The sequence below is a fragment of the Chelonoidis abingdonii genome, chromosome 20 (genome assembly GCF_003597395.2).
Source record: "Chelonoidis abingdonii isolate Lonesome George chromosome 20, CheloAbing_2.0, whole genome shotgun sequence".
In the NCBI taxonomy this organism is placed as follows: domain Eukaryota; kingdom Metazoa; phylum Chordata; order Testudines; family Testudinidae; genus Chelonoidis; species Chelonoidis abingdonii.
The window spans coordinates 2,913,353-2,938,181 of NC_133788.1; the positions used below are offsets into that span (position 1 = coordinate 2,913,353).

At 60.1% G+C, this 24,829-nt stretch overlaps 2 protein-coding genes across 2 annotated transcripts; both read right to left on the minus strand.

The window, feature by feature from the left end:
* Positions 1–1,087: 1,087 nt before the first annotated feature.
* On the minus strand, positions 1,088–6,750 carry LOC116830286 (maestro heat-like repeat-containing protein family member 2A). Its single transcript, XM_032789704.2, has 7 exons — positions 6,733–6,750; positions 5,566–5,712; positions 3,862–4,017; positions 2,730–2,867; positions 2,279–2,381; positions 1,856–1,921; positions 1,088–1,413 (listed from the first exon to the last, which is right to left on the minus strand). The coding sequence occupies exons 1-7, from the start codon at positions 6,748–6,750 to the stop codon at positions 1,175–1,177; spliced, it is 867 nt and encodes a 288-aa protein (XP_032645595.1). The 3' UTR covers positions 1,088–1,174.
* On the minus strand, positions 5,596–11,391 carry LOC116830285 (maestro heat-like repeat-containing protein family member 2A). Its single transcript, XM_032789703.2, has 6 exons — positions 11,251–11,391; positions 10,821–10,975; positions 9,983–10,127; positions 7,631–7,765; positions 6,733–6,847; positions 5,596–5,712 (listed from the first exon to the last, which is right to left on the minus strand). The coding sequence occupies exons 1-5, from the start codon at positions 11,380–11,382 to the stop codon at positions 6,827–6,829; spliced, it is 588 nt and encodes a 195-aa protein (XP_032645594.2). The 5' UTR covers positions 11,383–11,391; the 3' UTR covers positions 5,596–5,712; positions 6,733–6,826.
* Between the last annotated feature and the right edge of the window lie 13,438 nt (positions 11,392–24,829).

Here is a 24,829-nt window from a genome sequence, read left to right on the forward strand (position 1 = left end):
TAAAAATTGTTACAAGGAGGAGGGAGAAAAATTGTTATTGTTCAATTTTGAGGATAGGACAAGAAGCAATGGGCTTAAATTGCAGCAGGGGAAGTTTAGGTTGGACACTAGGAAAAACTTCCTTTCTGGATAGTTAAGCACTGGAACAAACTGCCAAGGTTGGTTGTGGAATCTTAACACTGGAGATTTTTCAGAGCAGGTTAGACAAACACCTGTCAGGGATGGTCTAGATAAGACTTAGTCCTGTCTTGAGTGCAGGGGACTGGACTAGATGATCTCGCGAGGTCCCTTCCAGTCCTACCCTTCTTTGGCTGGATGAAGCAGGCTGCTGCTCTCGCTGTGAGCCAGCCACAGGAACAGATGTGGATGGAGAGCCAGTGGTACATGCAGCACCTAACACAAGCCTTTTCCAGGTCAAAATGTCCCCTAGTCCCTAAGGGCCATGAAGCTCACTTCTCTCTCCACCTCAGCAGAGCAAGGCAGTGCTGGTGGCCATTTCGTGAGCCTCTGCTAACCTCAGGTAGCCTGATGGGGTGGGAGTAGGCTGGAAGACGGTGTGGGGGAGGGGAGGCTGAAAGAGTCTCTTTAGAGGGGTTTGGGGTTTAAAAGAACAGCCCCAAAGGAGCTTTTATCAGATCAAATAAGCAAACTCTGGAGCCTGGAAGTAGCAGAGAATCCCCCTATGGAATTCCATCCCGCTCCCCCATGCAACCCGGAGCACCATTTCAGAAGCCATGGCAGGAGCTGGACTTCCCCAGAAGAGCAGGGAAAGGTAAGGGAGGAGGGAAACTCTTTAGATAAAAAGTCTGGGCCAAATCACAACCGGCTCTCCTGGCACAGGCCGGTCTGCGACTCACCTGGCCGCCCTCTCACCCCACGGGCATCCAATTGTGTCGGGGGGCGTTCCCCATGGTTCCCGTATTTATGGCCCCTGCACCTTCAGCAGCCCAGTCTGGGAGCTGCCCGTGCTCCCAGCTCCTGCCGACTCAGGGCTGGGACTGACGGGGGCCCTGGACTCAGACTCTGAGATAGCAAAGCCCAGATCACAGCTGGAAAAGCACAGAATATATACACACATATACACATCAATGTCCAGAGCCCCTTGAGGGAGGGGAACGTGGCTCCAAAGGCCCCGATCCTCTGCTCTGACAGCAGCACCCATCTCCTTCCAACATCAGCTGCTGGAGATGCTCTCTGACTCTGCACTGTCGAGGGGCCCTGCCGGGGGTCTTCCCTTCCCCTTCCGCCTGAAGAGCTTCCTCACAAACAGCAGCCTCCCTTGGCCTCTGGGGGCTGTGTGGCTGGGACCTGGCTCCTGCAGGGTCCCCCGCTGCTTCTGGCTGATGGTGCTGATGGCTTCTGCGGCAGCAATCTCAACAGCAGTGCTGGGGTCACCATGCAGTGCTCGGAGAGCTGGGGGGAGGAAGAGAGGCCCCTTTGGGATGAGATACCTGTGCCGGAACAGAGATCCCTGGGGCAAGGACCACACTGGCCAAGTCCTACAATGACCATGGGCTGAGCCCCCAGCATGCGGACCAGGCACTGACAGCACCAGGTGCATTTCCCTCAGTCCTGGGGGCGTCACTTGCTGAGGCTGGACCCGCTGTCCCACTGGGAGGGGGTGTTTGGCTCCCACTGTCCAGCCCGTGTGCTTCCAGCCACGCTCACCTGACAGCTGTCCCCTTAACCCAGTGGCATTGCTCCCCATTCACTCTGCTGCAAGCAAGAGCAGAGCATGGCCCTCGGCATCAGCAGTTCTCATGGTGTTTGCCCCTTCTGCTCTGTGCCAGCTGCATGGGCCCTAGTGGGTGGCTCCTGGGGCAGGAGCTGGCTGGGGGTGGCCTGGGAAACTTACAGCACAGCAGCTTTCCCAGATCCAGCTGCTGGACATGCTGGGCCTCCATGTTCTCTGCAAGGATCCCTAGAGGCACAAGAGGAGCATGTTGTCCCAGGGTGCTGCAAGGCAGGGCGGATTCCTGACACCTTGCACCCAGGCTTTGGTCCCGGGTCCCACGAGAATGGCTGTTCTCATGAGATTCTGGCCCTGTCTGGACCAGAAGCACAACATGGCACTTCCTGGGCCCAAGCCACAGGGGCCAATTCAGAGCCAGGGGTTCAAAGCAGACCCTCCCACAGCATTCAAAAGGGGTCTTGGGCCCATTTCCCGGCTTTCCCTGGAGTCACACCACCACCCTCATGGGGCTGGCCCCGGAGCTGCAATCTGGCCACGAGGGCAGGGTCACTCTACCGTGTTCCCTGTCAGTGGGCACCATCTCACCTGCCAGCTTGGCTGCTGCCAGCCTGATCTCCTCCCAGCAGCTGTGGAGGTGCAGGCTGGTCTCAGTGACGAGACTCTCCAGCAGCGCAGGGTCCTTGTGGGCCTAGGAGGGGCCAGCGACAGAGATGGCGTGAGTTCCTCCTGACCGAGAGCCAGGTCAGCCCCACCCGCCTACCACAGCCTGATCCTGGGAATGGGGGGAGAGGTGAGGGATGGGGAAATCAGATCAAACCTTGCCTGGGGCTGGGGAGGCTAAATCCTCCCTGAGCTTCCATGACACAGGTGCCTTGGGCACAAGGATGTGCCCAGAGCCTGCCTCTCAGAGCTGCTCCTGGGGCCATCGGCAAGGGAATGAGCAGGAGGGAGGAAGGGCTCAGGCGGGCCCCCATGGGCGACCCCGCTCTGAAGACTAAGCAGTCACAGAATGGCCCAGCCTCAGCAGTTCTCTCACCAGCTGTTTGCAGACGTGTCCCATCAAGTGTCTGTGCCTCTCCCCGGAGGCGCCTGTCAGGAGCCCACTGTCAAAGGCTCCCTCGAGCCCCGTGAGGCCGAGGAATGGGGTGCACGCCTGGAATGCAGCGCAGCAGGCCTGGAAGCAGAGAGGTGGTGAGTGAGGGCCCCATCCACTGCCCAGCTGATTCCAGACAGGTGAGTGGGGACCCTGCTGGGACAGGGATCAGGTACACAAGGGGGGGTCTGCAACACAGTGACCCCGGCACAACCCCCTCGTGAGGGGGTCACTCACCCTGCCCTAGCATAGAAGGGGCTAAGGAGCTGCCCTGGGCTGGAGAGGCCCAGCCCCTGCACTGGCACATCATGGGTGGAGTAACTGGACTCCTGCATGTGCACCCCCATGTAGCCTAAAGGGAGTGCCCCACCACGGACAGATTTGTGACACCCTTTGAATGGGATACACCCATGTACTCCCAAAGCCCCACCCAGCCTCTGCCAGTGGGTTACACCCCCTCAATGCACCCTCAGTTCTGCTCCCAATGACCCCCAGCTCACTGGGGTTACTCTGAGGGCAGCACTTGGCCCAGGATTGCCCATCGCTTTTCAGTCTTCCTCCTTGACAAAACAGTGCGAGCAGATTGAGATGAGGCTCAGTCCCTGCCTGCGCCCACGTCTCAGGATCCGGCAGGGGGACTCTGTCCTTGTCTGCGCCCGCATCTCAGGATCAGGCACGGGAGGGGTGCTGTGTCCCTGTCTGTGCCCGCGTCTCAGGATCAGGCCTGGCAGGGGGCTCTGTCCCTGTCGGTGACTCTACGCCCATGTCTCAGGATCAGGCCCAGCAGGGGGGCTCTGTCCCTGTCAGTGACTCTGTGGCAGTGTCTCAGGATCAGGCCCGGCAGGGGGGCTCAGTCCCTGTCTGCGCCCACGTCTCAGGATCAGGTCCAGCAGGGGGGCTCTGTCCCTGTTGGTGACTCTGCGCCCGCATCTCAGGATCAGGCCCGGCAGGGGGGCTCAGTCCGTCTGCGCCCACGTCTCAGTATCAGGCCTGGCAGGGGGGCTCTGTCCCTGTTGGTGACTCTGCGCCCGCGTCTCAGGATTAGGCCCGGCAGCGAGCTCTCCCTGCATCTCACCGTGGCTGCCTCGGGGCTAGGGTCCCGCACATGGAGCATCAGAGCGGCCCAGCTGCTCCTCACTTCCCCTGTGAAGAGCTGCCGGTGCTTCTGCTGGGCCAAGCCGGCCAGGGCTCTGAACAGGCCAAATGCTGCCGCACGCACGGTGCCGTCTTCCTGCCGCAGGGAGCAGAAGGCAGGGTGAGTGGCATGCCCGAGAGGTGCTGGGCAATGGCAGCCCCAGGGGAGAGGCAGCAAGCACCCACCCCATTCTCCCTCCTGCTCCGAGGTCCTGTCCCTGGAGAGCTGGAGCTGGCCAGGGGAACCCGGGCATCCCTGTGACCCGGTTCCCCTGAGCCCTGCTCTGGGGATGCTAGGCAGGAGACTCTGCACTGCCCCGGGGGTGACTCACGTGTGGAGGTGAGCGCCCGGGTCCTGCGGCAAGCCATGGGGCAGGGGACAGGCGGCGGCCACGTCCACTCTCGCTCAACTTGCCCCGGTTCTTGGTTCAGGGGGGCCCACATGGCTCTCGCCCACGACCTGGGGGCTGCTGGACTTCAGGCCCAGGAGGCAGGCGCAGAGTGTTCCAGCAGGAGCTGCCTGTGCGTCTTCACCTGCATGGACCACAAGCAGAGACACACCCCAGTGCCCCAGGGGCCAGGTGAGCGGAGCAGAGTGTGGATGGGGGGCTAGGGGAGTGGGGCTGTGCAGTGGGGAGGGAGGGCTGGCTGGAGGCGGGTGATGGAAGATTGATATGGATGGGCTGGGCTGCGGGGGCTGGATGAGTGGGCGGCATTGGCAGGCCTGACTCGGGGGGACTGGGGTGAGTTGGGGTCAGTCAGAAGGGGTCGGCTGGGGGGCCAGGTGAGTGAAGGATGATATGTAATGGGAGGGGCTGGCTGGGGGGGGCCAGGTAAGTTTGGCGGCGGCGCAGTTGAGAGGGGTCAGCTGGAGGCCGGCGGTGAGTGAAGGGTGATACGTAATGGGGACGGGCTGGCCAGGGGGGGCGGGGTGAGTTGGGGGTGCAGTTGGGGAAGGGTCAGCTGGCGGCCAGGTGAGTTGAAGGGTGATATGTAATGGGAGGGGCTGGCGGGGGGCTGGTGAGATGGGGTGCAGTCAGGGAGGGGCCGGCTGGGGGCCGGTCGAATGAAGGTGATATTGTAATGTGAGGGCTGACGTGGGGCTGGGTGAGTTGGGGGGTGCAATCGAGAGGGGCGCGCTGGGGGCTGGGTAAGTGAAGGTGATATGTAATGGGGAGGGGCTGGCTAGGAAGCTGGGGAGTTGGGGGTGCAGTCGGGGAGGGTTGGCTGGGGAGCCGGGTAAGTGAAGGTGGTATGTAATAGGGAAGGGGCCACCTGGGGGCTGGGTAAGTTGGGGTGCAGTAGGGGGAGGGGGTCGGCTGGGGGGCTGGGTATGTGACGGGTGATATGTAATGGTGAGGGGCCGGCTGGGGGGCTGGGTGAATTGGGGGGTGCAGTCGGGAGGGGTCGGCTGGGGGGCTGGGTGAGTGAAGGGTGATATGTCATGGGGAGGGGCCGGCTGGAGGTCTCTGTCCCAGCTGCAGGAGAGGTGGCACCCCCCAGACCTGACTGCCTCTAGCGTTAGAGCCCAGGGCGAGGGGGGCTGCTGTAAACCAAAAATGAAACCCCTGGACTCGCTCCCTGCCCCGCCCCCGTCCACACTGTTCCCCTTGCCCCACCTCCAGCCATATTGCCCTCTGCCCACCTTCTGCGGCACCCCCTGGGCCATGTTCCCCAGCCCACGTGCCGCCAGCCGGCGGATGGTGTCACGCTCTTCACTGGCCCCTGCCGCCAGGTGCTTCAGGACGGGTTTCAGCAGCTTCCTCTGCTGCAGCACGGGGTGACTCATGAGCTGAGGGACAAGGGACCATGATCATGGCCAGGGACGGAGTCATTGGCTGGGAGAGCAGAGCCCCAGCTCCTTCGGGCTCCAGGCTGGGTTCAGCTCTGCCAGGCACTGCAGTGCCTCTCAAAGCTCTCATGGGGTGGGGTGACTCTCCCCTGGGCTCAGCACACTGCACGCAGGGGGTGCTTGGATCTCGCTGTCCCCTTAGCGGCTGGGGAAACTGAGGCAGCGAGCGGGGCAGTGACTCGCTGAGGGGCCAGTGGCAGAGTGGGCACAGGACCCAGCCCTCCAGTCTGTCCCAGCCTGGTTGGAGAGGGGATGGGTGTGGCTGGGTTGGCTCTCCAGGGAGTTTCTCCAGAGCCTGCTGGACAGGACCAGACCCTGCCTCTGCTGCTGCCCGCGCGCTGCCAAGGCCTGGCCTGGCCTGATGGGAGGGCAGAATGCACTGAATGGGCCAGTCCCAGGGCTGGGATCCTCCTTGCCCACAGTCCGTGGGGCTCTGGCTCAGGGCAGCCGTTTGGGCAGCCTGTGACCCAGTGAGGAGGAGGGCGAGCTGGGCAGCCTGGGCTGGAGGGCGAGCTCCTTTGGGCTGGACTCTCACCTCCCCAAGAAAGAAAGAGCAGGGCCTGCCCTGGTGTCGGTTCTGATTCCCAGCACAATGAACAGGGGCTACTTCCAGCCGGAAGGAAGCAGAGGTGCAGCAAGGGACCCTGGGGTGCAAGGGAGCGGGGTTGCTCAGACTCTGCCCAGCCTCCCAAAATCCTGTCCCCCATGTGAAGGGCAGCGGGCCCTGCTCCTCTGAAAGGAGGGGCAGAACGTGCCCTCAATGTGCCACTGTTGGCCAGGAAAACGAGGGGTGCAGCAGAAGTGCCGGGAGTGATGGCTCTCAGGGGGCTCTATGTAAAATCAGGGGGAGAACAGAGCCCCTGGGCCCATCCCACTGCCTGCCCAGCTGCCCCCGCCATGCCCAGTCCACCACCTGCCCAGGCAGTGCCCTGGGGAGACCCTGTCTGGGGCCCGTCTCACCTCGGCGTAGAAGGCCATGCCGGTGACTCTCTAGTCCTCACATGGGGAGCTCAGGGATGGGAACAGGAGCTGTAGGATCCTATCCAGCGGTGCCTCACCCACCTGCACCAGAGCCCTGGGGGAGGCAAGGACACTGTACAGAGCAGCGGGGGAGAGTCTGGGCAGTGTCTGGGCTGGCAGAGCTAAGCAACAGCTGCCTGGAGAGGCTCTGAGCACCCTGGGGGGTGAGTGGGCCCAGACCAGCTCCTCCGCCCAAGGGCCCCAGAGTCACTGTAGAGGAGGTAGTAAGGTTTGGAATATTTTTCTGTGACTCAGTTTCCCCTCTCACTCTGGATTGCTACCCACTGGTGTGAAGGGGTTCCCTTCCCCTCTGGACTGGGGAGCAACAAGAATTGGATAAACGGCCTGTCGACTGCAGCCCGTCTGGGCTGGGAGGAATGAACTCTCAGGAAAAGTCCCCGTCAGAAAGACACTGCCTGGGCAATGCAGTGGAAGACCCACCATAAGGCCTGGCAGCAAAGAGAGCAGTGATCACAGGAGGACGGTGCTGGGAGATGGGGGGCTGCCATGCGGCAGACTCGGGTAGGAGAGCTCTACTAGCCAGGCAGGGACAGACAGAGTCCAGGAGTCTTGGCACCAGAGAGGGAGGTGCTGGCCAGCACAGATCCCAGAGTAGCTCTGCTTTGCCACGCAGTCCTGTATCCCCGGCCACTAGTCACTGGCTTGCTGTGAAGAGGCCGCCCTGCGTTGCTGCCTCACTTCACAGGGGCCTGAGCCCAGAAAGTGAAGGCCCAGGGTCTTGCACTGGGGACTCTGCAGAGACAGCGGAAGGGCTGGAGGCTGACAGTCACCCACTCCAGACTGTACCCCCTGCCCCACATCGCCCCTCACTCCTCACCTCGCCAGCAGGGAGACACCCTCGGGGAAGCTGCGGGGATCCTCCAGGAGGCGCCAGCCTCGCTCCTTGTCCAGGGTCCTGGCCACATCCTGCAGGCCCTTGGTGAGCACTGCTCTGAGTGCCGCCACTGTCAGGCTGGGGAGACAGCAGGGCTGCTCTGGTGAACGGGGCTGCGAGATCCAGCTAATGCCTGGCCCTCCTCAGCCCTGTGCCCCCCATGTATCACTAACCCCCAAGAACAGAGGGGGAAACTGAGGCCCAGAGAGGGGCTGGGACTTGGCCAAGGATGCCCAGAGAATGAGGCAGGGACTGAGATCAGAACCCAGCTGCCTGAATCCCAGGGCCCAGCCCCACTGCCCAGGATAAGGGGCACAACTGAAGTGGGGGAGGGGGAGCAGAGCAGAGATGCGGGAGGCCAGAGGCCAGACGGATCCTGTCAGTAGCAGACCGTGGGGCTGGTGGCACCAGACTGCAGGATGGGACGGATGGGGGTCTGGGAGGTGTCCTTGCCTCTGAGTGTTTCCTCTGAGGGGTGGCTGGTGGGGAATGGGAAGGGTTGTCCTTGTTCTCAGGTATTACCTATGACAGGTGGTGGGGGCCGGGCAGGGGGCTGGGGTGGCCTTGTCCTTGAGCATTGCTGGTGAGTGGTGGGGGGCTGAGGTCGGTTTGGGATGCCTTGCCCCAGACGCTACCTGTGGAGGGTGGGAGTAGGGTGCCCTTTTCCCAAACTCTACCTGAGGGGCTGGGGTGCCCTTGCCCCAGATGTTACCTGTGGGAGATGGGGGAAGGGTGCCCTTGCCCCAGATGTTACCTGCGGGAGATGGGGGAAGGGTACCCTTGCCCCAGACATTACCTGTAGGAGATGAGGGAAGGGTGCCCTTGCCCCAGATGTTACCTGCAGGGGGTGGGAGTGGGGTGCCCTTGCCCCAGACGTTACCTGCAGGGGTAAGAATGGGGTGCCCTTGGCCCAGATGTTACCTGCAGGAGATGGGGGTGGGGTGCCCTTGGCCCAGATGTTACCTGCAGGGGTGGGAGTAGGGTGCCCTTGCCCCAGACGTTACCTGCGGGGGTAAGAATGGGGTGCCCTTGGCCCAGATGTTACCTGCAGGATTGGGAGTAGGGTGTCCTTGCCCCAGCCTGTACCTGAGAGAGATGGGGGTGGGGTGTCCTTGGCCCAGATGTTACCTGCGGGGGTGGGAGTAGGGTGCCCTTGCCCCAGATTGTACCTGAGGGAGATGGGGGTGGGGTGCCCTTGGCCCAGAAGTTACCTGCGGGGGTGGGAGTAGGGTGCCCTTGCCCCAGACTGTACCTGAGGGAGATGGGGGTGGGGTGGTCTTGCCCCAGACGTTACCTGCGGGGGTGAGAGTGGGGTGTCCTTGCCCCAGATGTTACCTGCGGGGGTGGCAGTGGGGTGGCCTTGCCCCAGACGTTACCTGCGGGGGTGGGAGTAGGGTGCCCTTGCCCCAGACGTTACCTGAGGGAGATGGGGGTGGGGTGCCCTTGCCCAGGCGTTACCTGCGGGGGGTGGAGGGTGGGGGTGCAGCTCCCTTTGGACTGGCCAGGGGTCTCCCAGCCCTGGCGGGCAATGGCGTGTCGCTGTCCGGGGTGCAGCTGAGCTGGTACAGGAGGGCATAGCAGAGCTCAGGGAGCAGCGAGCCCAGCGCATCCCCAATTGCTGCCCCCATCACCACCTCACCGATGGCACAGACCACCTGTGGGATGGGCCCACATGGTGTTAACAGGCGCATCCCCCGACCCAGCCCCGCTCTCCTGGCTGACATGGCCCATGGGCCCTTCTCTGCCCCAGCAGGGTCTGCGGAGGGCAGAGCTTGCCCCAGAAGGGTCTGTGGAGAGTGGAGGGGGCAGAGCCTGCCCCAGAGGGGTCTGTGCCTTATGCCAGTCCAGGGCCTTCTACCTTCCATGAAATCTGCCCTGGAAGGACCTAGCAGCTCCCAGCCCAGCCAGCAATGGGATCCAGCAGCCCATGAACTGTGTCACAGAATCACAGAATATCAGGGGGTCCAACCCCCTGCTCAAAGCAGGACCAACCCCAACTAAATCATCCCAGCCAGGGCTTTGTCAAACCTGACCTTAAAACCCTCTAAGGAAGGAGATTCCACCACCTCCCTAGGGAACCCATTCCAGTGCTTCACCACCCTCCTAATGAAATAGTTTCCTAATATCCAACCTAGACCTCCCCCACTGCAACTTCGGACCACTGCTCCGAGCCTAGCTCCATCTTCTCTGGAACCCCCCTTCAGGTAGTTGTCCCACAGCCCAGTGCTGGTGGAGGGTAGGGTGCTGGCTGCCCCCTCCCCGTAGCTGCCACACCCACAGCCCCCCTGCACTCACCGAGAGGGGATTGGCAACTGCTACCTCCTGGGTCTCAGCCCCTTCTTCTGCTGCTGGCCCCCTGGGGATCTGGTCTAGCAAATCCTTTAGGATGTCCTGGGAGAAATCCTCAGCAGCCAGAGCTGCCCAGAGCTCCTTGCCCTCCCTAGAGCATAGCAGACCCAGAGACACCCATCAGTGGGAGCCTCCGCTCCTGGCCCAGCCACCACCTTGCTGCGGCTGCGGCCCTTCTCATGGGCAGCGCCCACCCTAAGGGGTGAAAGGTGTCAGCAACTCAAAGAGGAGGTTAAAGAAACCAGTCTGGCATTATTGACCCTCTAATGCTCCCTCGGGAGCCAGGGCCTGGCCCTGGGGACTCTCAGCTAAGAAATGACTTCTGAGTCCCAGGCCAGAGCGGCTCAGACCTCTCCTTCTGCAGGCTGGGCTTCCAGACAAAGGACGGGACTCCCCAGGCAGCCCCGCACCCCCAATGGCTGGGGGAGCTTGGGGGTCTGAACTTGGACCGGTGACTTTGAAGTGCAGGAGGCCATGTGTGTGGAGCAGGAAGTGAGGCTGACTCAGCAGTACCCCAAAAGTATTGGGCCAAATGTGGGCACACACCTGGCTTGTGTTTAGGACCAGTCTGCACCTGTTCCCCCCGCCCTTGCCCCAGAGATCGGGGGGTGCGTGTGTGGTAAACCTGGCTAGGAAAGAGCCAGGGAATCCTGTCTAAGCTGTGGAATCACATCAGTCCTTGGACCAGGGATGTGGGGCAAAGGGCATCTCCTGGGTTGCTCCCAGGAAGATGTGGCTCACCCCACCGCTAGGAGACCCATGCTGGGCCAGGCGCTGCACTCACTTATCCAACGGCAGGGGGCGCTGTAGGAGGTAGGTGACCACAGCCTCCTGGTGGTGCTGAGCCAGCAGGGAGACTGCCTGGACCAGGAGCCCTCTCGGCTCAGGGTCCTCCATGCAGCGCAGGAAGGTGCTGGTGATGCTCAGGATGGCCTGGACCTGGCCGTGACAGAGAGGTTACCCTGACCCACTCCTCGGGATTGCCAGCAGGGGAGAAACCTCCCCACCACATATCTCCCTCCTCTCACCTGGCCCCCCAGCCAGCCCCTCCCCATCACATATCATCCTGCACTCACCCAGCCCCCCACCCTGTGCCAGGGGGAAGGGGCTGCTGCCTCCCTGCAGCTCTCAATCAGAGCCTCTGGCAGACAGTCTCAGGGAGTCCTGCTGCCCACAAACCCAGCCCCGAACACCCACGGCCAGCCCAGCGTTACTGTGTCCTTCAGGTCACTGGCGCGGTCTGTCAGGAGCGTGTGAAACCACAGGACACTGGCCCGGTCACAGGCCTGGCTCACGGCCCCCAGGTTCTCCAGCAAGGTCTGGGTGAAGGGCAGGATCTCCGCCATGGGCAGGGCCCTGCTGACCATCTGCAGAGAGAAGGGCACAGCCCCGGCCTGGGGTCAGCCTGACGCCTCGCTGCTCACTCCTCAGCCAGGCAGGGCCCCAGGGAGAGTTTGGCCATGAGCAGGGTTCTCCCTGGCTGCGCTCCACTGCAGGCTCCTGGCCCCTCTGGGGAGAATCCCTGCCCCAGAGATCCAGGCCGAGCCAGTGGATGCTGGGAGGGGCGTGGGAAGTCTGCGCAGTGCTGGTGCATCCCACATCCAGGTAGTGGAGTTCCTGGGTCTGCCCCTTGCTGTTCCCCATGGGAGATCCACACTGTCACCCAGCATGCCCCTGTGGCCCTATGAACCCCTCCTGATTACTGACAAGGAGCCTCCCAGTTACCAGCTCATTGCCCCAGCCCCTGAGGCCTCCCCCAAGCAGCTCAGCCCAATAGCCCCCTCCCCAGGTGGCCCAGCCCAGTAGCGCTTGGAGTCCTTACTTTAGCCAGTTTGGTAGATGCATCCCACGCCTCCTCAGGATCTGCACTCTGCAGCTCCTGACACGCACGCCTCAGTGCCCACTGCTTATCACGGCCCCTCAGGGTCCAAGGCTGCTTGGCAACTGCAGGAATCAAAAAGGGGAAGATGCTTAGCCTGGCCTGTGGGCCTGAGCCGCTGCCCCTTGGGTGCCATTATTAGTGCACTCAGCTGCTGAGACTGAGGGCCCAGCTTACTGGCCGTCTATTCATCCCAAGGCATCTGCAATGCCGTACCCTGAATGGTCCCTCTAGTCATGCCGTGCCACCCTGGGCCAGGCCCTCTAGTCATGCCGTGCCACCCTGGCCCAGGCCTTCTGTTCACACCATGCCACCCTGGGCCAGGCCTTCTATTCACACTTTGCCACCTTGGGCCAGGCCCTGTAGTCACACTGTGCCACTCCTGGGCCATGCCATCTAGTCACCCTGGGCCAGGCCCTCTAGTCACGCCGTGCCACCCCTGGGCCATGCCATCTAGTCACCCTGGGCCAGGCCCTCTATTCACACCATGCCACCCTGGGCCAGGCCCTCTATTCACGCCGTGCCACCCTGGGCCAGGCCCTCTATTCACGCCGTGCCACCCCTGGGCCATGCCCTCTATTCACGCCGTGCCACCCCTGGGCCATGCCATCTAGTCACCCTGGGCCAGGCCCTCTGTTCACGCTGTACCACCCTGGGCCAGGACCTCTAGTCACATCATACCACCCTGGGCCAGGCCCTCTATTCCACCATGCTACCCCTGGGCCATGCCCTCTATTCCACCGTGCCATCCCTGGGCCATGCCCTCTAGTCACGCCATACCTTCCTGGGCCAGGCCCTCTAGTCACACCATACCACCCTGGGCCAGGCCCTCTATTCCACCGTGCCACCCCTGGGCCATGCCGTCTATTCACACCATGCCACCCCGGGCCAGGCCCTCTCTTCACGCTATGCCACCCCTGAGCCATGCCCTCTAGTCACGCCATGCCACCCATGGGTCATGCCCTCTATTTGTCCCTATGGCACCCCTGGGCCATGCCCTCTATTCACACCATGCCATTCCTGGGCCATGCCCTCTAGTCACACCATGCCACCCTAGGACATGCCCTCTATTCATGCCATGCCACCCTGGGCCATGCTCTCTAGTCACGCCATGCCACCCTGGGACATGCCCTCTATTCACACCATGCCACCCCTGGGCCAGGCCCTCTATTTGTCCCTATGGCACCCCTGGGCCATGCCCCACAGCATCCCTGGGTCATGCCCTCTATTTGCCCCAGGATGCCTGCTACACTGTGTTCTGACCAGGCCCCAAGGCCTCCCTACCTTGTATGTCTAGCAGGCACCCAATGGCATCCCCTGCGCCCTGGCGGATGCTGCCCAGTGAGTCACAGGTGTAGGGGCCCAGCGTCCCAGCCAGAGAGCTGAACTGGCCAGGAGGGATCTGTGTCTGGTTGGGAAAAGAAAGAAAACAACAAATGGGCTTGGCCTGGATGCAACCAGCCTCTCGCCTTGCCTTGGCCTAGGATCTGGTCCACACCAGGCAGCAACCTCACTCTGCCGACAGCTGCCTGCTCCCAGGGACCAGCCTGACTGCCATGAGAGCAGCCCCTTTCCCCGCAGGGATCCACAGCCAGGGAGGTACTGAGGGGCTGCCCCCAGGCCACTCTCTGCTGTGCCGGGGCTGCCGGGGCCCAGGGATCCCGCTCTGCCCTTCCCCATATGGGAGCCATGGGGATGCCCTGGGGCAGAGGCAGTGCCTGAGCCTGCTGCAGGCAGGCACTGGGTCAGGTGGGTGGGGTGGTACTCACCGTGATGGTGACCGTCTGGAGATATGCCTTCAGCAGGTGGGTGCTGACCCGCATGGCGCGTGCACGCTCCCACACCTGCTCTGACACCAGCCATCTCTGCAGGAGCTGCGGGCAGAGCAGGGCAATGAGCAAGCCCCCACCAACTGCACCTGGAGGAGGAAGGGCCCAGAGGGGGGAGGGGGGAATGGAAACTGGAGAGGCCTCCGCATGGCCCCTCCTGGGCCATGCCCAGAGCAGTGCTCTGCTCCCAGCCCCCTGAAGTGGGAGGGGCTGGATGAACAGCCCGTGGCTCCTCTCCGCCCGTGATGCAGGTCTTCAAAGGGACGGAAACCAGGGAAGTGAGGCCAGTCCAACCGCCCTCCCCTCTGGAGTGCAGCACTCCAGGGAGTGTTTCTGCTCAGACAAGGGGGGGACAGCTCAGTGGTTTGAGCATTGGCCTGCTAAACTCAGGGCTGTAAATTCAATCCTTGAGGGGGCCACTTACGGATCTGGGGCAAAAATCTGTCTGGGGATTGGTCCTGCTTTGATTTAAGCAGGGGGGGTGGACTAGATACCTCCTGAGGTCCCTTCCAACCCTGGGATTCTATGATTCTAAGGAAGTTCTTCCCCCTCTAGCTTCTGTCTGAAATGAGCCCCTGTTGGGCAAAGGCTGAGCCTGACCCTCCCAGACCCCAAGACACATGCAGCCCAGCAATGTTGGGCCAAGATGTGATGAAGTAGGACTGTTCATGTTCCTTCTGAATACTGTGTGGGGGCCTCAGTTCTTAGCCGACCCTCTGTCACCTGGCAACTAATGGCCAGGCCCTTCCCCTCTGCAAGCGGATGCTAAAGATGTGGGAGAACAAAGAGGTCAGGTGACCTCCTGGCCCAGGGACAGGGGCTGAGCAGAGAGGAGGGGCTGGAGGGGGTTTCAGTTTGGGGCTGGGTGGGGACAAGGAGTGAGGGCAGACAGGGGGAGTCTGGCTCACGGCCCCCCCAGAATGGACCTGGCTGAGGGGTCCGGTTCGCTGTACCTACAAGCTCTGTTTTAGACCGTGTTCCTGTCATCGAATAAACCTCTGTGTTACTGGCTGGCTAAGAGTCACGTCTGACTGCAAAGTGGGGGGGCCGGACCCTGTGGCTGTCCCAGGACCACGCCTGCGTGGGCTCGCTGTGGGAAGCGCAGGGAGGGGCAAAGGATGCTGAATGCTCCAAGGAGAGACCCAGAAGGTGAAGCCGTGTGAGTTTCTTGCCCTACAGACAGTCTGCTCCAAGGGAGAGGAGGCTCCCCAAAGCCCTGCCTGGCTTTGTGGGGAGCAGTTCCAGAGCATCGCCTGGGGACTCCGTGACACAAGGCCTCAGGCCAGATCCACTCCTGGAGTGACTCCTGTTTGCAGGGGGCTCTGACAGCCCTCCTGATGGGAAATCACTCCTCCTTCTTCCGGGGGATGCCTGAACCCTGAAACACTGGACTGGACCCCCCAACACACACTTTCCTGGAGTCTGGGACTTCGTTCTCCCCTAGTGCATCTCCAGACCCACAACACCCCCCTTCCACAGCCCGACTCCTCACGCCTGCTCCCCACATCACAGGGCCATACCCAGGCAGGCTCTTACCCCGGGGTGGGCAGGAGGCTGGGAGATGGGTCTTGTCCCTGAGGTGACAGGGGCCATCGAGGAGTCTGGACACATGGACAGGAGACCTCTCTGCCCAGCGCCCACTCACCCGGAAGGTTCTCTGGAGTCGTTCTGGCATTTCATCCTCCTCCAGTAACATCTGCATCAGCCCCTCCAGGGTGGCCATGGTGCTGGCATGAAGAGTCTGCAATCCAGAGGGACGAGTGAGGCCCTGAAGGGGCTGGCAAGAGCAGAGGGGGCTGGTACCTAGGCCCAGCCCTGCGGGAATGATGCCTGTGGGGGTACCCGGGCAGGGGCAGGGAGGATGGGCTGTCATATACCTGGATGGGCCCCACGTCCTCAGTGAGCTCCTGGGGAGGCAGGGAGAAGACACTATCAAGACACTGCTCCATCAGCTCCTGATTCTTCTCGCAGCTCAGTGGCTGCTTCACTTTACTGGCAGGAGAGAGCATGGTGGGAGGCGTTAGAGGCTCGCCATTCCCCTGCCGGTGAGCATGGAGAGACCCAGAGACCTCTCCAGGCCAACACCTTCCCCCTGCTTCCTTCCCTGCCTCCCTCCTCCTCCTCCTGGGGCTCTCCTGGTGCCTCCATCCCTGCCCCTTCTCCCCAGGGCTCTCCCCTTGCTCTCTGGGGTGTTCGGGGTTGCTCTGCCAGCAGGCAGGTGCTCCGTGCCCAGCAGGGCTCTCCTGCGGAGATCAGGAGCAATCTACAGTGGTCTGAGTCCCAGGGAGCTCAAAGCATCACCAGGGCTGAGCTGATGGGACTGTTTCAGCTCTGGGGACCATGCCACCCTGGGAACTGACCCCTGGCTCCAGGAAGGCTGGGCAGCTCTCCCCACACTAGTGCTGTCATGGGGGTCACACTCCTGCCTCATACACTGCTCTGCACAGCCCACGTCAGGGCTTGCCCATGCTGGTCTCTGTGTAAGGATGGCCAAAGTGCCAGCTGACATGGAAGGGCCGGGGCAGAGCAATACCCACCTCAGGTGCCCGATGGCCACCATTGCCTCCTGGCGAACTGGGGAGAGCAGGGAGCTCCGTGGCTCGGCCTTAATGATCTCCTGAAGTATACACAGAGAGACCAAGAACATGGGGGGAGCCATGGTATCTCTGGGGGCGACACTGGGACCTCCCACCCACCTCCAGGGGGACTGACGTAATGCCCAGAAATGCCAGGGGTGGGAAAGCTGATGAAACCTCCCTGCACCCAAGGGGCTGGGTCCCCTACCCCAAGCCAGCCCCTGTGTCCTGCCAGCAGCCTCAGGGCAGGTTTGGAGAGCATGGGGATGACCTCCTGAGAGCAGCCCATTCCCCAGTTACTCACAAGGACACAGTTATCCAGTTCTATCCCAGTGCCCCAGCCTGCTGGAGCCAGGGCAATGTGACCCCAGCTCAGGGCAACAATGAGGCCATGAGGCCGCTCCCGCAGGACTGAGGATGCCCCCACTCACCAGCAGCTGGCTAAGCAGCATCTGTTTGTGAGGAAGCTGGTGGGGTTGGGATTCCCCGCTCCTCTGGACGGCCAGGCTGACTGCAGAGATGCTCTCAATGAAGCGCAGAGTAAGGGCTGTGTCCTACATGCCCGCAGAGAGGAGAGTGGGAATGACAGTTGGATGCAGCCTTCCCAGCCTTTTGGGGTGAGTACAGGCTCCCACTCTGGCCACTCCACCACCCCACCCTGGAGAGGCCCCTGGCCGCTGCCTTGCTCCCCTCATAGGAAGGGCCCAAAGTCACATGGCACCCTTATGGGGATGGGCCCAGAAGCTTAGGAATACCCCCCACCCCACAGGAGAGAACCAGATTCATGGAACAGCAGCATAAACTAGTCCCATGCACCAGCATCCCCAGAGCTGAGACTGAGCCTGGCTGCCTGCAGCCCACAGCCTGGCCCAGCCCCAGCCTTCCCACAATTCTAGCAGATGCCCCAGCCCGAGCTGCATGGGCTCCGGGGGACACAGTAGGATCACACTTGCTGCTCGTTACCATATGCCTGGCGTTCAGTCCTAGTGCCTGAAAAACAAAATGTGAGCAGCTGTCAAACATCAGCACTGAAGCTTCCTAGGATATGCCAGAGGCCCCAGAGCCACCTCCCCCTGCAGGAGGCAGCATGGAGCTGTGTTCATTGTTCCAGGGGGCCCTCGGACCCACCTCCCTCCAGTTCCTGTGCAGGTTTAAAGCTATATGGTCCAGGGAAAGGAGGAGGACTGGGCTGGGAGCCACAGGGCCCGAAGAGGTGAGCAGAGCCCCAGCAGACTGCTTCCATCCCCGCTATCCTCCCATCGATCGATCCATCCATCATAGAATCACAGAATATCAGGGTTGGAAGAGACCTCAGGAGGTATCTAGTCCAACCCCTGCTCAAAGCGGGACCAACTCCAACTAAATCATCCCAGCCAGGGCTTTGTCAAGCCTGACCTTAAAACCCTCTAAGGATGGAGATTCCACCACCTCCCTGGGGAACCCATTCCAGTGCTTCACCACCCTCCTAGTGAAATAGTGTTTCCTAATATCCACCCTAGACCTTCCCCACTGCAACTTGAGACCATTGTTCCTTGTTCTGTCATCTGCCACCACTGAGAACAGCCGAGCTCCATCCTCTTTGGAACCCCCCTTCAGGTAGCTGAAGACTGCTATCAAATCCCCCCTCACTCTTCTCTTCTGCAGATTAAATAAGCCCAGTCCCCTCAGCCTCTCCTCATAAATCATGTGCCCCAGCCCCCTAATCATTTTTGTTGCCCTCCGCTGGACTCTCTCCAATTTGTCCACATCCCTTCCGTAGTGGGGGGACCAAAACTGAATGCAGTACTCCAGGTGTGGCCTCACCAATATTGAGTAGAGAGGGATAATCTTGATCTGTGGCAAGGTTCCTACTAATACAGCCCAATATGCCGTTGGCCTTCTTGGCAACAAGGGCACACTGCTGAGTCATATCCAGCTTCTTGTCCACTGTAATCCCCAGGTCACAGAATCATAGAATCTCAGGGTTGGAAGGGACCTCAGGAGGTATCTAGTCCAACCCCCTGCTCACAGCAAGACCAATCCCCAGACAGATTTTTGCCCCAGATCCCAAAATGGCCCCCTCAAGGATTGACCTCACAATCCTGGGTTTAGTAAGCTAATGCTCAAACCACTGAGTTATCCCTGCCCCCAAACTGCTGCTTAGCCAGTCAGTCCTCAGCCTGGAGCAGTGCATGGGATTCTTTCTTCCTAAGTGCAGGACTCTGCACTTGTCCTTGTTGAACCTCATCAGATTTCTTTTGGTCCATCCTCTGATTTATCTAGGTCATGCTGGACCCTGTCCCTACCCTCCAGCTTACCTACCTCTCCCTCAGCTTGGTTTCATCTGTGAACTTGCTGAGGGTGCAATCCATCCCATCATCCAGATCATTAATAAAGATGTTGAACAAAACCGGCTCCAGGACTGACCCTTGGGGCACTCAAGCATTGATCACTACCCACTGAGCCTGACAATCTATCCAGCTTTCCATCCACCTTATAGTCCATTCATCCAATCCATACTTTTTTAACTTGCTGGCAAGAATAGTGTAACAAAAGCTTTCTAAAAGTCAACTCTCTCCCCACTGCCCCGGCTGTCCTGGACTCATCAGTGACCCCTTCAATCCATGCTGCCCTTTCCCCATGGCCTGAGGTCCGTTCCTGTGAGGCCCTGGGAGCCCAATCTCAGAGGGTAGAAGGGATGGCATGGAGATTGGGACCAACTTCTGCAGGCAGATACCTGGGAGCTGGTGCTGTAATGGTGCAGGATTTTGGGCACGATCTTGTCCACCAGCTGAGGAAGCAGCTGCTGGGGGGGCGCATGGGCTGCTGCACTGCTGTAGAGCAGCAGGAGGCCGCTCTTCACTCTGTCCCTCTCCTGTGGGGTCTGGCCCTGGGGCAATGAAGAGAGGAGCAGGGATGTCACTGGGGAAAGGCCTTTCCCTCCCCAACTCCCGACCGCCCACGGCAAGCGCTTCCTTGGGGCTCATGGGCTGAGAAGATTGTTCCCTAGATTCTATAAACATTGACCCTGTCCAGCTCTAACCCCCACCTCCAAGAACAAACTTCTGGCTCTCCATGCCCTCCCCCGGGTAGAACCAGCCCCCAGACCTGTGCTCCCCACATGCCCTGGGGGTGATCCCCCAGCTTCACTCCTGCCTAGTTAACCAGTTCCCTCAGGTGATCACCCCATGTGGCTACAGAGAGGCTCCATCTCCAAATCCAGACAGGGCCCACTTGGATCAGAACCATGGTTCTGCCTGGGCCAGCTTTGGGCTCTGATAAATCAGAAACTTGGTTAACCCAGCCCAGCCCCTCTGCACTGCCAGCCTGTGCCTTGCTGGCCCAGACCCCAGCCAACAGCCCCATGCAGACTGGGTTGGGGGCTGGGACAAGCAGGGTGCCGTACCTTGCACAGGCTGAGATGCCAGGAATCCTCCCCCTCTCCTATTTCCTCCTCAAAGTCGCCCAGAGCTCTCAGGGTGGCATCCAGCTGCTCCCTGGCACAGAGCTGCAGGCAGGCGCCAAGGCACTGGGAGCAGAGAGCTCGGGGTCAGTCGAGAGCGATCAGCAACTCCAGAATAGCGTGGAGCCCCCCCAGTCCCAGCACTTCCAGTCACAGCCAGTCTCCCCAGTCCCCGGTCCCAGCACTTCCAGTCACAGCCAGTCTCCCCAGTCTGCAGGCCCATCGCTCCCAGTCACAGCCAGCCTCCAGGCCCAACACTCCCAGTCACAACCAGTCTTGCCAGTCCCTGGGCCCAGTGCTCCAGTCCCTCCTTAGTCACCCCCAGGAGCTCCAATCACACACAAAGGCCACAGGCCACTGCCTGGGGGAAGGGCCCTCCAGAGCTCTGGGTGCCCTGGGGTGCAGACGGGCTCAGCCCCTCACCGCCATCTCTGCACCATTCAGATAGTCAGCCATGGACAGCAGCTTCCGGAGCTGTTCTGTCACTGAAGCCACATCCTTGCTCATGGCCAGGGCTGTGCCCAGAGCCTTGTAGAGGAAAGCCTGAAAGAGAGTGCAAGGGAGGGCTTAGCCCCAGCCTCGGCGAGGGCGATCTGTGCCACTGCTGGGGTGAAGGCCAGGCCAGCCTGGGCCAGGATCAGGATCCCTAGCTTCAGGCAGGGCCTGGCTCACCTGCACAAGGGGAACTGCAGGGCTCAGTTTCACTGGCATGGGAGTGCCCCAGCGCCCCCTGCCCCTCCCCAGAGCCTCCCAGTACCAGAGAGGCCTTCTCTGGGAACCAACCTTCTCCACTGAGGCGCTGGCATAGTTGCCCATCTGCCGGCCCAGCTCCTGGCTCAGATCCTGGTTCCAGCCACCCTCTTTGCTCCTCCCCAAGATCTTTTGGAGGAACTGTGTGGAAAGGAGCCAGAGGCGGGTGTGACATTGCACAACGTATGTTTTATGGAAATATGCTTATGAACATGAATACAATGTAATTGAAATATACTTTATGCAAAAGGTCTCTTGTAAGGTATCATAACAAAGATTATAACCTAAGGAATATGTTCCTCCTATTTCTATACATGTATCATTCTTGTATCTGAAGCTAGAAACACGAAGTATAACTCTGAGGTCTTGTTGTAATTATGCAAAGTGTGGGCCATTAATGGTGGTTTAGAATCTTGATGGCTCCTATTGACTAGGACAACTGGCTGTAAATGGTTTATTTACCTGAAAGCCTTCCTGTGTACCTGTGGGCCAACGCAGGAAGAATGGAGACTAGGGGCCTTACAGTGACACGTAACATGTCACCTGATAATGAAATCCATCTTAAATCTGGTACTTTTCCATTTAGAAGGAGGGATGGGGACCCAGAGAGACAAAAGATTCCCGCCTTGTGCCAAAGCTATAAAAGAGGGTGGTGCAGGACAAAGGGGGCTGCCGGTCATGAGAAAACCCCTGCGTACCACCTGAGATCTCTGAGGGAACTAACAAGGACTGTACCGGGGAAAGGATTGGGCCTAGACTAGGAAGGAGTCTAGTCTATAAAAGAAGGTTATTGGACCATCTCTGAGGATGCGATATTACCTGTAATCAGTTTCTTAATGTATTGAGCTTAGACGTGCACATTTTTGCTTTATTTTGCTTGGTGATTTACTTTGTTCTGGCTGTTACTACTTGAAACCACTTAAATCCTACTTTTTATACTTAATAAAATCACTTTTATTTATTAATAAACCCAGAGGAAGTGATTAATACTTGGGTGAGCAAACAGTTGTGCATAACTCTCTATCAGTGTTATAGAGGGTGAACAATTTATGAGTTTACCCTGCATAAGCTTTATACAGAGTAAAATGGATTGATTTGGGGTTTGGATCCCATTGGGACCTCGGTGTCTGGGTGCTGGAGAGAGGCAACCTGCTGGGCTGTTTTCAGGTAAGTCTGCAGCTTTGGGGGCATGGACCAGACCCTGAGTCTGTGTTGAAGCAGGCTAGCATGTCTGGCTCAACAAGGTAGGGTTCTGGAGTCCCAAGCTGGCAGGGAAAATGAGCTCAGAGGTAATTTCAGCACATCAGGTGACAGTCCCAAGGGGATCTCTGTGACCAAACCCATCACAGGGGGTCATTTAGGGGCAGAATCTCCTCCCCTGCTCTCTTCCCCATGAGAGATCCTGGCTTCCAGCCTTCCCAGAGCCCTCCTGGCGTGCGGTCCTAGACAGAGGACACTGGGGCCAGCATTGAGTGAGCCCAGCCCAGGGGCTTCCAGCTGCCACTCCCAGTGCAGGGGCTCCCCCGACAGAGAAATGCAAGGGGGGTGAGTGAGAAGGGGGCTCTCACTGCTGAGTACCGAGTTAGCTGAGCATTTTAGAACTGGCAGAGGAAGTGTGCTAAATCACCTGCTAGGTCAACTCTCCTGACTGCCAGCAGGGACAGCCCTGGCCCAGGATCTAATGCTTTCATTTCCATAGCACTGCTTGTCCCAGTGCTCTTTCCAGCCACACACAGGAACCCCCTTTTCAGTGAAATGCAACTCTCTCTGGGGTGGAGCGTGGCAGCTGCTTAACAGCCCAACAGTGAGGGCAACAGGAAATTCTGGCCAAGGACACCAAGCCAAACTCTGACTCTCTAACTCAGGTCCCTCTATGAGGAACTAGCCCAGGGCTGCTTCACTCTGGGGCTGGAAGAATGAACAGAAGCCCTCTTGTTACCTCCAACAACTTGTGCTCCCACGAGGTCTGGTCCAGAGAGAACTTGCTATGTCCTAGAGAGAGTGGTACAGAGCTGGCCATTAACCAAGCGCCCCAGGGAGGCCCTTCTGGATCCCCTTGACTACACTGGGGTCCCATCTGCATTGGCATCCTGCCCCTCCCAGGGGACCCTACACCAGGGTCCCATCCAAACTGAAGCTCCTGTCCTTCCCACTGTGCAGGTCCCTACATAGGGATCCCATCCGCACTGGAGTTTCTGCCCTTCCTCCCATGACAGGGATACCCTATTCCAATGTGGCACGGCCTCGTAGGGAATATGTCCCCCATCTAGGTTTCCCAGGAGTCAGCTCTAGCCAGTCTGGCTGCAGGGTGCTGGCTGTGCCCTCAGCAGCTCTCTCTCCCACAGCTCAGCGCTGATCGCACCTCATTCTCCCTGCTCCGTTCCTCACTCTGCTTGCTCACTGATTATTTTCTTGACTCCGCTCTACAGATCCATCCCAACCCCTCCCATGGGACATCTGGGGACCTAACCACGCAGCATCAGGCTGCAGGTGTGACAATCCAAGAGGCCTTGTGCTCTCCCTGGCTCTATTGCTGCAGACAGGAAAGGTCACTAGCAGGATGGCATTGGTACTCCTTTTGCCCCATCCCAGCTGCTCCCAACCCCACCCCTTACCATCAAGATACTGGACCATGGCTGGAATCTCCATCCACCACTGCTCGGCCTCGTCTCCATACATCTCAGGGCGCAGGGCGTTCAGTAGGAGTAGCGCAGCCACTCCACGCCCTTCTCCCTCGAAGGGGGATGCTGACAGCACCTGAGATGGAAAAGGAGGTGATTTGCACCAGCTGAGCCTCCTCCATACTGGGGAGGGGAGAGAACGGGCCCTGTTCAGCATGGGGACTGTGCAAGAAACATGTGCTAAGCATTTTCCTCCTGAACACGGGGCCCCGTAGGTGGAGTCAGGGAGTCTCCCTACGGGCAGCTCTGGATAAGGGACCCCATCATGGCCGCCCCTCGCTTCAAGGCGATGAGGACCTGAGCTTCACAGGGGCTACTCCCCAGCGGTGGGGCACTCCCTCGGTGTGAATCACTCACCAGGAGCCGGGCCAGCAGCTGCTGGGGAGTCGGAGATGCCGCTGGGAAAAGAGGGGAAAAAAGGCTGTGAGCAGTCAGGTTTGGGGCTCTGCTGCATTAGTGGGTCAGCTGCATCAGTGGGACAGGGCTTTGCATCTCCCCCACTGCCCAGGCTGCTCCACGACCCCAACACCACACAGGGGGATTGCCCGGAACCTGGGCAGGGGCAGAGCAGCGGGGCAGTCACTAGCAGAGCTGTACCGGAGGCAGGGGTGGGCATGTCTGACCAGCATCAGCGCTGCAGAGCACATGCAGAGGTGCTGACATGTGGCCTTCTCCCCCAGGGATCCTCTCATGACGCCCCCCCTGCTCCTCAGGTACATCCCACGGAGAACAGCTCCCACTGTGCTGTGGGAGAGGCTCCTCAAGGGGCTCCCTGGGGCCTGCCCTCCCCTAGCAGATCCCCGCTTGTACCCCAGGGCCCCCATGCCCGTGATTGGGGCAGCTTGGGGCTGTGATCCCCGGGGCTGAGCACTGCTGCACTGACCTGGCTCCCTGCAATTGCGGGCTGCTTGTCTGTGCTGCTGCCGCTTCGTGGCCAGGATCCTCAGGCAGCAGCACAGGGGGGTCATGGAATCAGTGTAAGGGGTGCGGGTAACACAGCCCAGGAGCCGTTCCCAGAGCTCCTGCAGAGACGAGGGTGAGAGAGCCCAGGGCTAGGTGAATCCTGTCCCTCCAGCTCCCCCGCAAACAGTCTCAGCCTGTGTCCCTGCTGCTGGACTGACTCATCACCCCATTCAGAGCCCCGCGCCCTCCCCTCCTCAGAGCCCAGCTCTGCCCTTCCCCCTCACCCCCTCTGCCCTCCCCCCTCTGACCCCTGCTCTGCCCCTCCCCCTCCCCTCAGAGCCCTACTCTGCCTTCCCCGCTCAGAGTCCAGCTCTGCCCCTCCCCATCACCCCCTCAGAGCCCTGCTCCCTTCCCCTCAACACCCATATGCTATCACTGTTCAATTATGGGCCAAGGCCCGATTCTGCTTCCAGTAAAATCAACAGAATGTCCCCTGGGCTCTGATTCTCCCCTTGCACTGGTGTAAATCAGCAGTGACCACTGAAATCAATCGCCCTGGTGTCCCAGGCCTGGTCCTGCTCTCACTCAGCCTGGTGTAAATCAGGAGTAACTGCACTTAAGCCAACAGAGTCCCTCACCTGGCTGATCCCCCTGCCCGAGGCAATGATTATTTCTAAGGTGGCCAGGCTGGTTTTCTGGACCATTTTTTCCAGCAGCCCCCCCAGGGGAAGGC

What these genes read in the sequence shown, in the direction of transcription:
- LOC116830285 (XM_032789703.2), bottom strand. Translation starts at nt 11,382, where the DNA reads ATGGCGGAGATCCTGCCCTTCACCCAGACCTTGCTGGAGAACCTGGGG. An exon ending in CCAGTGACCTGAAGGACACA is followed by an intron (nt 10,976 to 11,250) that starts GTAACGCTGGGC and finishes TGTCACGGCCAG; the next exon opens with GTCCAGGCCATCCTGAGCAT. An exon ending in GGTGTCTCCCTGCTGGCGAG is followed by an intron (nt 6,848 to 7,630) that starts GTGAGGAGTGAG and finishes TGCCTCCCCCAG; the next exon opens with GGCTCTGGTGCAGGTGGGTG.
- LOC116830286 (XM_032789704.2), bottom strand. An exon ending in CCCAGGGGGTGCCGCAGAAG is followed by an intron (nt 4,018 to 5,565) that starts GTGGGCAGAGGG and finishes TCCCTGCGGCAG; the next exon opens with GAAGACGGCACCGTGCGTGC. An exon ending in TCTGGGAAAGCTGCTGTGCT is followed by an intron (nt 1,414 to 1,855) that starts GTAAGTTTCCCA and finishes TCCTCCCCCCAG; the next exon opens with CTCTCCGAGCACTGCATGGT.